The sequence below is a fragment of the Phacochoerus africanus genome, chromosome 7 (assembly GCF_016906955.1).
Source record: "Phacochoerus africanus isolate WHEZ1 chromosome 7, ROS_Pafr_v1, whole genome shotgun sequence".
NCBI classification, from domain to species: domain Eukaryota; kingdom Metazoa; phylum Chordata; class Mammalia; order Artiodactyla; family Suidae; genus Phacochoerus; species Phacochoerus africanus.
In genome coordinates this window covers 60,145,004-60,157,919 of record NC_062550.1, presented here as the reverse complement: position 1 = coordinate 60,157,919, position 12,916 = coordinate 60,145,004, and the positions used below count along the sequence as shown (strand labels likewise).

The following is a 12,916-nucleotide window of genomic DNA, read 5'->3' as shown; positions in this document are numbered from 1 at the left end:
TGTTACCCAGTATTATTATGAGCAGAAAAAAAATTTAGGGCTGGCATATGGTTAGTATTCAATACATGCTTTGGCTTAACTTTCTCAGTTAACTAAGAAAAGAACAGGGTTTGATCTTAACAAGGACTGTAGATTTGTTCCCTAGAACTCCACTATAGCTGTCATTGAATTTATCACTTAATTGTATTACTTCCCTTCACCCCTGGGTATTTTGTGAGGGTGTGGAAATTTATTTTGTTTGCCATGTACCAAAAACAAACAGAGTGGGTGTCTGGAACAGAGTGGGTCCTTCACAAATATTTTTTGAATGGAGACCTAGTGTTAAAAGGGGTTTATCCTTCAGAAAAGTTATTTTTTCCCTGGTTCGGAGGTAGATAAATTATTCGTAGAGAAGACAAATGAACATTTTTTATGATGCTATTTTTAAATGTACAATTATAAGTATTTTTGAAAGCAGAGAAGAATAAGTTTGCAGTTATTTCCCATAAAATAAGCAAAAGAAATTTAACAAATTTTAAGCTGTATTAAAATCTCAGAACAAATAGAGGAAAAAATCTGTGGATTTAAAATACAGCCAAAGACATTTCACTGTGACAGCTAATCTTTAATGTCATCCTGTTTGATTTTTCTGCCAGCACATGTAAGAGTAGTACTTTTTATGTTGCATGTGAAATGTTCAGATGGGTTGTTTCTCCTGACCAAAATATCTATGGGGAAAATTTCCTAAGATCAGTTGTTATTCAACTCACAATGTCTCTTTGGTTGTGTGGACAATATTTCTGAATAAAGTATCATCTAGATACCCCATCCTCCTATATTTACACAGGAATTACCTTTTCTGAGGGTTATCTATGCCAGCTATTAAAAATAGCCCTGTTGAAAGACCTAATAAAAATATAATCCCCAGTTTGTTTTAAAATACACTAAAGAAAGACAGCAGACAGGGTCTCATGAGAAGTGACATTCTGTAATTACCTCATCCTATCAAAAGAAAAACAATTCCAAGAAATTAATGAATACAGAAAGAGTCTATTTCCTATCTTAATTCTATCTTAATTGCAAAAGTGGATCAATTAAAAAAAAAAAACACTACACTGGCAAAGCCCCTCTCTTAAGGTTTTGTTTCTCAATTCTCTAGTCATCAAATCAATGTATATATAAGCATACCATGCAAGTATTTTACCTTCTGAGATGAGGTAGACCAGCTCCACCAGCAGTGCCCCCATGAAACAACCAAATCCGTTGAACAGTGTCAAAAAATTCATTAATGTTCCTCTGATGGTACTTGGAACAAATCTGTATGATATTACAGAGACTGAAAAGAAAAGACATCAGAATTTAGAACATTCTCTCTAAAATGCTTTCCTAGAAACTATTCAAATTGGTACTGATTATACCTCAAAGAAAGTTCAGTGATACAGGCAAGTTTGGAGTTAGACTTTGTTAAAGTACTTTAGTAATGGAGTTCCCATCCTGGCTCAGCGGTTAACAAACCTGACTAGGAACAATGAGGTGGTGGGTTTGATCCCTGGCCTCACTCAGCGGGTTAAGGATCCGCCCTTGCTGTGAGCTGTGGTGTAAGTCGCAGCCGTGGCTTGGATCCTGAGTTGCCTTGGCTATGGTATTGGCCAGCAGCTGTAGCTCCGACTTGACCCCTTGCCTGGGAACCTCCATATGCCATGGGTGCGGCCCTAAAAAGATAAAAAGGCAAAAAAAAAAGTTACTTTAATAAGAGGGTATCACGTTACAATTTAACAGTCTCCGCAAGTAGAAAAAAAATGGCAAAATGTACTCCTGTGGAGGTACAAGGAAAATTTTATTACTTGGGGTCAAGTGTCCTGATATGTTCACCCAAATTTCACCCTGATTTGAACCTTTCTAATGAATTTCAGACTGAGCTAAGCTTGCATCAGATAGTATCCTGATAGTCTATCACTAAGATCTATGATTCTGTGATTCTACACATAAATCATTAGATTCCCTATGGAAAACCTGAATTTGTCATGAAAAATTAGCATGGAGGTGACCAGCATGGGCTCTGGACTTAAATAAGCTCACGCTAAAATCCTGGGTCAACTGTTTCCTACCTCTGTGATTTTACGTTACGTTACTTAAACTTTCCAAGCCTCAGTGTTCTTCTCTAAAAAATGGGAGTAAGATCATTTTTCATTATCATCACTGAGGTGCTGCAACAGTTACTTGCTATAATATATGTAAAGTACCTATTATATTGCTGACTTGAAGGAAGTGAATAAAGTTAGCTACTTTTAACAATGTTAACTTTACTAAATCAAATAATCCCTACTTGTGCATGGCATTGTGCAAAGCCCTTTACATGCATTTAAATGATTTCATTTAAGGAAATGCTCAAGCATTGGGTCTCCAAAATGGTAATCTTTTTCCCCCCAAGTTATTGCTGAGGTGATAGTAATGAAGGTGGCAAGAAGTTGAGAGAATAGAGTTCTCGGTTGTAGCTCAGTGGTAACGAAACCAGCTAGTATCCATGAGGACACAGGTTCTACCCCCGACCCTGCTTAGTGGGTTAAGGATCTGGACTTGCTGTGAGCTGTGGTATAGGTTACAGCCGGGACTGGGATCTTGAGTTGCTGTGGCTGTGGTGTAAGCCAGCAGCCGTAGCTCCGATTCAACCCCTAGGAATTTCCATATGCTGAGGGTAAGGCCCTAAAAAGATTAAAAAAAAAAAAAAGGAAGTTGAAATATCATGGAAATATATTTATATTTTAAAATTTCAATTAAAATGATTTTTGATATTAGAAATAAATGAAATAAGTATATATAATTTTGTACTTTCACATCAACATAACTATGTTAAAATATGCATGGCAATCTTAGGAATACAAGCTAAAATATTATGTATGTGATAGCTGTGATTTGCTTCATAATTATACAAAGAGGAGGAAGAGAGTATGTGAATGAAGGCAGAGATGAGACGAGTTTGGCCATGTGTGGAAAATTATTGAGTCTGGAACATGGATACTAATCTCTTTTGTATATAAGTGGCAAAAAATTGCAAGAAGCATTAAAGAGTTATAAATAGTTTTAGCTTTGAGTGGCTGAATTATTGGATTTTGAATTTTTCTTCTTACTCTTTTGAACTTTGCAAATTTTTCTACAATGAGATTGTAAATAAACATTAAGCTCTTAAAAAAAAAGTGAACACAACATTGTAAGTCAACTATACTCCAATAAAATTTTTGAAAAATTGAAGTACAGTTGATTTTTTTTAAAGTGGTGATAAAACCCATTATACCATAAACAGTAAAATTTTAGTTTCCCTCTCTATAAGAAGAAAGCGATTTTCTTACCTTCTCCCTTCCCTCTCAGGAAAACTTCACCTTCACCTCTGGTTTCCCTGTAGTTTCCTGAATTTGTCCAGCATTTGTAAATGAACTTACTAACATCTAACATACACGTATTAACATCCCTTCCTGCAGTCATTTAACTTTTCGGTTTTGCCTTCTGTGTGTTATGCACATTTTTATCGGTCATTCAACAAACATTTAAAGGAGTTTCTCTCTGTGCTGCAGATGTGCTGAGTGCCAGGGCTGATGGTGGAAAAGGCATCAGTATGTCTCTCCTGGACTTTAAACTCTGGGAGGGCAGAGCGCAGAGATCCACGCAATGCTAAGGGCAGTCTAACCAGGCACTTAAATACCACAGATAGTTATTAGAAATGAAGGTAATGATGGTGATAAACACAATACTGTGAAGAAGGGCTTCAAATATTGGCAGCAAGGGGCCGTGGTTATCAGAGCTCTCCAGTGCAGTGCAAATCACCGGCAGGAGCCCTAGCCAAGTTTGCAAGTGTTTCGGGAAGATCCAAAGGAGAGAGTATAAGGGAAACACTGAAGAGGCTTTGGGAAGAAATGATTCACAGTTGTAAAAATCATTTGGCTTATGAACTCTCCTCCTTCTAAATACGAGGAGACAAACAATGGGCAGAAAGACAAGGTCGGCCAGTTTCTTTCACTTGGAAAAAGCAGAACGAACAAGCCCATTATTACTTTGCTAGTTAATTATTAATCCTGTGCTTTTCTCTTGCTAGAACTTCTGGTGCAGTATATAATTCATGAACACACTTTGGCAGCTCTCTGCCTGCTGGTTAATCTCTCTTTGGTGTCATTTTTGTCGTTTTGAAAGCCTCTGGTTCCCTTTTATAGGACTTAGCTTTTCAAGTCCTCGGCTCTCCAATTCCAGGCATCTCCTTGTGTGTTCTGATCATTTTCCACATTGGTGATCATCAACTTGATGTTTTAGGCTCCATGATACTTCTTTGCAAACACTGCAGTAGAGATATTGTCAACAAGTCGGCCACTGTTCTAAAATTCTCATTCTACTCTGAAGATACAGTGAAAAAATACTCAGTGTGTGGGAAAGCTGGACTTCTTGCCAGGGAGAGCTGAAATGGGCCTCCAGGTGGAGGTTGGTTAGTGTCTGCAAAGAGGCCCCATCACAGTGTATGCGGAATCTACAAACTTCAGGCCCCTAACTGCCTTCCTGAGGCACCTGGTACTGGGGGCTCATTGCTGGAAATTTCTTTTTTACTCAGGTTGTTCTTAAACAGTTAAAATGTGTTTACTGCATTTGGTGAGGGGTTATTTTGAACACATGGAGAAAACTAGAAAATGGAAATTGATCCTATGGCCATTTTCAGATCATTATTCCTTCCTCATTCCTAAAAAGCTTCGGCTTGGAGTCTCATGCTATCCGATTAGATCACCTCTTTTGTGCTGTCAGCTGCCTATCTCTAGGGCATTTTCCTCTATCATTCAAAGGCACCCATTCCTCTCTCATGGGCACACCCTCTCGTTCTCCTTCTCACTTAATTCTTGGCAATTTTAATGCACACATATGTGTAGCTCATCCTTACAACCTTCCAGCCTGCCATATCTTGGTTTCTCAGTTCCAATGTCCTTGTCCTCCACTCAACCTTAGTCACTTATACCCATGGTCACACCCTGAATCTTGTACCCCCGACCAGGGGGTGGTGAACTATAGTCAGGTAAGTTCCAGCCTGCCACCTATTTATCAATAAAGTTTTCTTGGAACACACCCACACCCATTCATTGGTCTATTGTCTATGTTTATACACCACCGCGACAGAATTGTGTGGTTGTAACAGAGGCTGGCATGCAAAACTTAACCATTTACTCTCTATCACTTTTAAGAATAAATTTGCCAACCCATACTCCAGAGTAATAATTGTCACCACTCCATAATCTTAACTTTGTGCACCCCTCTAACTTCCGCCTTCTTCCTTCCCAGTTTACTCTCTACTGCTCAACCATACACACACACACAAAAATGCTGGCCCTCCTTCAGGGCCTCTCCTCCATGACCCCTTTCAGTATTTTCACCTCTTTCATGCTCTCATGTTCTTACTACTCTTTTTACCTAAGTTAAGTTCCGTGGTCAACTATTAGAATCCTATTCTTCCACATGCCCTCGTTTCGTTGGCTGTCTCTTGCTTTTTGGAAATTGATTGGCAAAACAATCCACTGCCTGCCCTCTTTGCTACTTTATCCATGCACCCCTAATGTGACTGCAGAAAACTGCTGACCAACTCATTTTAAATTCCTGCCCACAAACTTCAAATGGCCTCCTCATGCTCCCAGGCAACATTCCATGTATCTCCGTAGTTCTTCCACTCCCCTTTTGTCCTAGCCAACAACGTCATGCCTCTCTTCTCTCTTCCAGCTCCCCAAATGTCCTCCTCCATCCTCACTCAGAGCTAATGGCTTGGCATCCTACGTCACTGAAAAAATCGAATCAGCCAGAAGGGAATTTCCATAGAATCTCCACACCCTATTTATACACCCATGAGTTTCTGCTTCCACATATTCTGCCTTCCAAACTGTTACCATTGATGAACTGTGCTTTTTAGTATCCAAAGCCAAATTTTCAACCTAGTATTTTCTCCCTTCCTGACACCATCAACTTTCCTTCTCTCTTGAATCATTCCCACCAGAATAATGAATGAGACCATCATTTTCTTCCCTCAAAGCAAATACAAATAAAAAACCCTCTCTTAACCCCATTCCTTTGTCAGCTTCTGTTTCATTTCTTTTTCTTTCTTTCTTTCTTTCTTTTTTTTTTTTTTTTTTTGCTTTTTTGGGCCACATCTGTGGCATGTGGAAGTTCCCAGGCTAAGGTCAAATCAGAGCTACAGCTGCTGGCCTATGCCACAGCCACAGCCATTGGGGATCCAGCTGTGTCTGCAACCTACACCACAACTCACAGCAACGCCGGATCCTTAACCCAATGAGCGAGGCTGGGGATTGAACCTGTAACCTCATGATCCTAGTCAGATTCATTTCCACTGTGCCACTACGGGAACCCCCTGTTTCATTTCTTTGTTTCCCTTTGCAGCCCAGTTTTTCAAATGAACTGTCTCTGATTTTCTTTTCCCATTATCCCCTAAACTTATTCTAATCAGGCTCTTGTGCATTCTCATTCCAGACATAAAAAAGCACTTGTCGAAATCACATGTAACCCCCAAATTGCTTCATTCAGTGGTCAATTCTCAGTCCTCATCTTGTTTGGTCCATGAGCAGCATTTGACATGGTCGATTATTCCCTCTTCCTGGATCTTACCTTCTCTTCATTTGACTTTTAGGATGTTGCTTTTTTGGTTTTCTCCTTTTCTCAGTAGCCACTTCTCTCTTTTGCAAATTTCTTATCTTCTCCTGAATGTCTTAAAGAGGGAGTGCCTCAGGGTTCAGTTCTTGAATCCTCTTCTCTGTCCGACTTCCTATGTTCTTTGTTGGTATCAGCTAGTCACATGACTTTAAATGTCACCAGAGTGCTTAGGACTCTCAGGTTGCATCTGGCTCCTACCTCAGTATCAAATTACAGGCTTGACTATCCAATGCCCTTCTTGATATCTCCATTTGACATCTCATTTTCAACATATCCAACATGAAACACATGATCTTCTCCTCGAAGCTCCCTCCGCCTGTGGCCTGTTACCTCTTACACATGTCAGCTCCATCCTTCCAATTGCTCAGGTCATCAACTTTGATGTCATTATTAACTCGCCTCTTTCTCTCTTACTCTAGTGGTCACTACCTAACTGCTTCTTCCTTGGTCTGAGACACTCATTTGTCTTCCCTAGACTACTGTTTCAATCAATCTATGGACAGTATATTCTCCATAGAGAGGGTTGTTTTGGGGGTTTTGTTTGTTTGTTTAAGTGTAAGTGATACCATGTCACTCAGAGCCCAAGTTGGAGTCTTTACAATGGCCATTTTGACTCATCTCTTACCAGTTTTTCCCTTCTTTGGTCCTCCAACTGCATGAGACCCCTTGCAATTTCTCATTAAACACACTCCCTACTTTTCATTTACTGACTACTTTTCCAGCAAGAATGTTCTTTCCAAGTATCCATGTGGCCGACTCCCTCAACTCTTTCAAGTTTCTGCTCAAATGTCACCTCTGACTGAGGTCTATCCTAACAAGAATCTTTTTTAAAACAGAAATATTTTATTGAAGTATAGTTGATTTACAATGTTGTGTTAATTTCTTCTGTATAGCAAAGTGATTCAATTATATATATATGTGTGTGTGTATATGTATATATTCTTTCTCATTTTTTTTATTATGGTTTATAACAGGATAGTGAATATAGTTCCCTGTGCTATACAGTAGGACCTTGTAGTTTATCCATCCTTTTTTTTTTTTTTTTTTTTAAAGGCTGCACTGGTGCATACAGAAATTCCCAGGCTAGGGGTCAAATTGGAGCTACAATACATCCAAATCCCGGCCATGTCTGTGGCCTACACCACAGCTCATGGCAATACCAGATCCTTAACTCGCTGAGCAAGGACAGGGATCGAACCTGCATTCTCATGGATATTAGTTGGATTCTTAACCCACTGAGCCATAATGGGAACTCCCTATCTATCCTTTATATAATAGTTTGCATTGGAGTTCCTGTCATGGCTCAGTGGCTAATGAATCTGACTAGCATCCATGAGGATGCAGGTTTGATCCCTGGCCTCACTCAGTGGGTTAAGGATGCAGCATTGCTGTAAGCTGTGGTGTAGGTTGCAGATGTGGCTCGGATCCCACATTACCATGGCTGTGGCATAGACTGGCAGCTGTAGCTCGATTTGACCCCTAGCCTGGGAAACTCCATATGTCACAGGTGTGGCCCTAAAAAGTCAAAAAAAAAAAAAAAGAAAGAAAGAAAAATAGTTTGCATCTACTAATCCCAAACTCCCAATCCATCCCTCTCCCACCGCTGCTCCCCTCTAACAACCATGAGTTTCTTCTCTATTATCCTGATCAGTCTCTTAGTGCTGCAACCTGCTCCCTCCCTGCTTGGCTTTTGGCCCCTTATCCTGCTCTATCTTTCCTCCTTCTTATAGCACTCACCACCTTCTAACATACTCTGTAATTTAATTTAATTATTTATTACGCTTATTGTATATTATCTTTGTCCCCTTGGTAGGATATAAATTCTACAGTGGCAGAAATCTTTGTCTTTTTTTTTAAGCTGATGTGTCTTAAGTTTCTAGAGCAGTGTCAGGCATATTGTAGACACCCACAAAATATTTTTTGAATAAACAAACACAGGTTATCAGATAGCTGGGGCATACACTGCTATGATTAAGACATAATTTGAATTTTTTTTTTTAAGAGTCACACCTGAAGCATATGGAAATTCTCAGGCTAGGGGCTGAATCAGAGCTGCAGTTGCTGGCCTGTACCACAGCAATGCCAGATCCGAGCCACGTCTGTGACCTACTCTGCAGGTTACAGCAACACTGGATCCTTAACCCACTGAGTGAGGCCAGGGATCGAACCTGCATCCTCATGGATACTAGTTGAGTTTGTTACCGCTGAGCCATGGTGGGAACTCCTATTTTGTTTTCTTGCAGATCATTTCCAATGTACAACATGGCTTACTAGGGAGAAAAATATCCACTGAAATTTGGGAAGTGATCCACTGTGCTTGCTTTCTCAGTGCTAACAACATAGGACATTGTCAGTAATTTGAATTATATATCTTTATTATACTCAAATAGAAATAGCTGTATATTTCATTCATTCATTTGCTTATTCAATCAAAATGTATTTATCACCTACCATGTATGTGCATTTTTCAGCAAGGCAGAACACAGAAGAATACAGAGATGAATAAGCAAGATAAGAAAAGGTACTCATCTTGAAAAGGTTCAAGACTGTACTTTCTCATGGTGAGAGGTAAGCAATAAACATGACCTATAAATGAGATCATTTTGGATTCTGACAAGTGTTCTTTAATAAATGGAACAAGATAATGGCCTGGAAAGTGATAGGATAGCCAGGGAATCCTCTCTGAAGAGTTGATCTTTGAGAAAACTCAATAATGAGGAGAAGCCAGCCACTTGGAAAACAGAGGAAAGAAAGGAGATTCTAGATAGAAGAGCAAGTACAAAGGACCTGGAGCAAAAATAAGTTTGACGCCGTAGAGGCAGAATGAAGACCATCAAATTTATAGTGAAGTGTTCACAGGGAATGTGGTATAAAATTGTAGTTGGAACAGTACACGGAGGCCAAATCATGTGTAATCATGAAATTTCTAGTCAAGTGTTCACAGGGAAAATGGCATAAAATGTAGTTGCAGTAGTACATGGAGCCCGAATCATGTGGAATTTGAATCATTTATCTTCAAATTCCTATTACAGCATTTTAAGCAGGGGAATGATGGGACTGATGTTTTAGAAAGAGCATCGTAGCTGTTTTGAAAAGAACAGGCTCCTGGAACAGAAGGGGAAGCAGGGAGACAAGGTAGGAGGCTCAGAAAGAATTGGGATTGGAGACCAGGTGGATAACATAGGAGACAGTGAGACAGGGTCAGATTTAGATGATATTTCAGAGTAAAGACTAAGACTTGCTGTTGGATTGAGGTGAAAGGGACCCAGGATGACTGGTGAGACAGACATGATGCTCACACCCTCAGGCCTCCTGGTGCTCCAACTGGGGGAGGTGTGGTAGAAAGAGCTCTGAGAAGGACATCTGTGCTTGAGCCTGAGTCCTGGATTATTAATTCACATGAAAGACATTAACAGTAATAACAGCACACATTACAGCTGCTAATTACTGAGTGATGTCTATATCTTAGACAACCTGCTTTTTCCTTTGCATAAAATATTTCACTTAGTCCTTACAACATCCCTTCCCCGTTTTATAGATGATGAGAAAGGCTCAGAAATGTGGAATAATTTTGCAAGGTGACATAACTAGTCAGGGGCAGAACTGGGTTTGAATTCAGATCAGTCTGACTTTAAGATCATAGTTGCTAACCACTATGCTGTACTGCCTTCCAGAAGAGTGATTCTTGATTTTATAGTTCAAAACACCCCTTCACATTTTATGTCATGTAATCCTCAAGGGGTAGGCTCCATTCCCATTGACTGTTACACTGAGGCTGTGATATGGGAAAGAATTATAATTTATATTTTTCCACTTTAAAGGGGAGTTCCCGTCGTGGTGCAATGGAAATGAATCCGCCTAGGAACCATGAGGTTGTGGGTTAGATCCCTGGCCTCGCTCAGTGGGTTAAGGCTCCAGCGTGGTATAGGTTGCAGACGAGGCTTGGATCTGGCATTGCTGTGGCTCTGGCATAGGCCGGCAGCAACAGCTGATTAGACCCCCTAGCCTGGGAACCTCCATATGCCACAGGTGTGGCCCTGAAAAGACAAAGGAAAAACAAACAAACAAACAAACAAACAAAATCTGAAAGGTAGAGGTTAAGTGAATTTTTTAGATCACACATGGAGTAAGTGACAGAACTGGAAATCAAAACAAAGTCTGGCCCCTGCCTCATGACTTTTATAGAAGATAAGTCAGTTGACTTAGTTGGACCATACTTTCCAGATGGGTAAATCAGGGATGGGTAAACCAAGTGATTTATGTTACATGATCTGCTTTTTAGACAGTCTATGGTCATAAGTACCTCTCTGGCTTTTATATGTTGAACCACAGTTGCTTAGCTGGCTGGGAATTTCTTGACTGTATTCACGCATCACCTTCATGCATTGCCTTTCTTCAATTTCTAGCCTATAAAATTTTGGCTGACTACTTCCAACAATTTTCTGGAAATACCAGGGAAGTTACAAACATTTGTGTGATAGCATGCTTTTATACTTCTTTTGTATTACTAGTAGGGTCAAACAGTGATATCCACATCTTAGAATATCATAAAATCACTTATTCATGCATAATATGTGAAATGAATTGGTTTAAAATTACAAAAAAAGTCTAACATACATATGATGACTGTAATTACACCAACTATTAATTAAACTTATTTTGACTTTTTTCAAAGATTGCCTTGGTTTCATATATGTCAATGTGTATATGTGCATATATGTTAAATATATATTTATTTAAAAAATTTATGAATAACCAAGGATAATAAATTGAAGATTTTAAATGAGTAAAATGGTTAGACTTGTCATTTACGATAATTGTTCGAGAGGTTTTGAGTTGAGTAGTTAGAATGGGAGGGATACTGGCGGTAGGAAGATAGTTAGGAAGTTATAGAAATAATCTTGGTAAAGTATAATTGAACTTGCATGGGAGTTCCCGTCATGGCACAGTGGTTAACGAATCCGACTAGGAACCATGAGGTTGCGGGTTCGGTCCCTGCCCTTGCTCAGTGGGTTAACGATCCGGCGTTGCCATGAGCTGTGGTGTAGGTTGCAGACACGGCTCGGATCCCGCGTTGCTGTGGCTCTGGCGTAGGCCGGTGGCTGCGGCTCCGATTAGACCCCTAGCCTGGGAACCTCCATATGCCGAGGGAGCGGCCCAAGAAATAGCAACAACAACAACAACAAAAAAAAAGACAAAAAAAAATAATTGAACTTGCATTACAATCAGGATTCCCAGTGCAGGGAAATATAAGGAAGGTAGAAATATCAAATGCAATAGATCACACATTGATAAATACACACACACACACACACACACACATAACACACATTGCTGTATTGCAAGAAGTCACTGAAATAGTTTGATGAATTTTCGAGTGGCTAGTTTAATTAATATCAGCAATCTAGATAATCCAGAAAACATTTGAAATTTAATAAAATTATTTTGAACCTATTTTATGAAACACTAGTGACCACACTTAATTTAGTGTGGTTTAAAGACATCAAATTGTCTGGAAAATTGGCTCGAATTTTCGTTTCATTTGCGTATTTATATACTCTCAAAGTACATTACAAATGTCACTTTTGGAGGGAGTATATATGTGAGTTTATCTGTGGATGGGGGCGGTGGGAAGAGGGAAGGGAGAAGAGAAGAGGAAATTTTGCATCTGAGTACACTGGCTGTGTTTTTTACATTTTAGCAGAGTTTTTTTTTACCTCTTGTCCTGTATCTGGCCACATGATTACTGCTTATAATCAGGTTAGCAAATCTTCCATTACATTCTGTCTACATTCAGGTAGAATTAATAGTTTAATGTGTGGTAAAGGAATGAAAAGAAATTATATGGAGTTCCTGTCGTAGCTCAGTGGTTAACGAACCCGACTAGTATCCATGGGGATGCAGGTTTGATCCCTGGCCTTGCTCAGTGGGTTAAGGATCCAGTGTTGCCATGATCTGTGGTGTAGGTCGCAGACATGGCTCGGATCCGAAGTTTCTGTGGCTGTGGTGCAGGCTGTCAGCTACAGCTTCGATTTGACCTCTAGCCTGGGAACTTCCATCTGCTGCAGGTGCAGCCCTAAAAAGATGGAAAAGACTAAAAGAAAAGAAAAGAAAAGAAATTATATGTTTTCTTAAATGAGGATGATACCTAGGCTTGTTCTGAAGCATTGTTGAAAATCTTCAAGACATGAGTAGATCTCCAACCACTTGAGGTGATATGTTCTGTGTGAAGACGCCCTATGTTCCAACAGGAAGT

The 12,916-nt window shown here is 39.7% G+C and overlaps 1 protein-coding gene across 1 annotated transcript in view; it reads right to left on the bottom strand.

The window, feature by feature from the left end:
• The window catches only part of SLC15A5 (solute carrier family 15 member 5), an 82,751-nt gene that overhangs the window by 24,263 nt on the left and 45,572 nt on the right, over positions 1-12,916 (bottom strand). Inside the window, exon 7 of the mRNA XM_047788550.1 lies at positions 1,184-1,315. Coding sequence (XP_047644506.1) covers positions 1,184-1,315 — 132 coding nt within the window. The remainder of the gene's footprint in view (positions 1-1,183; positions 1,316-12,916) is intronic.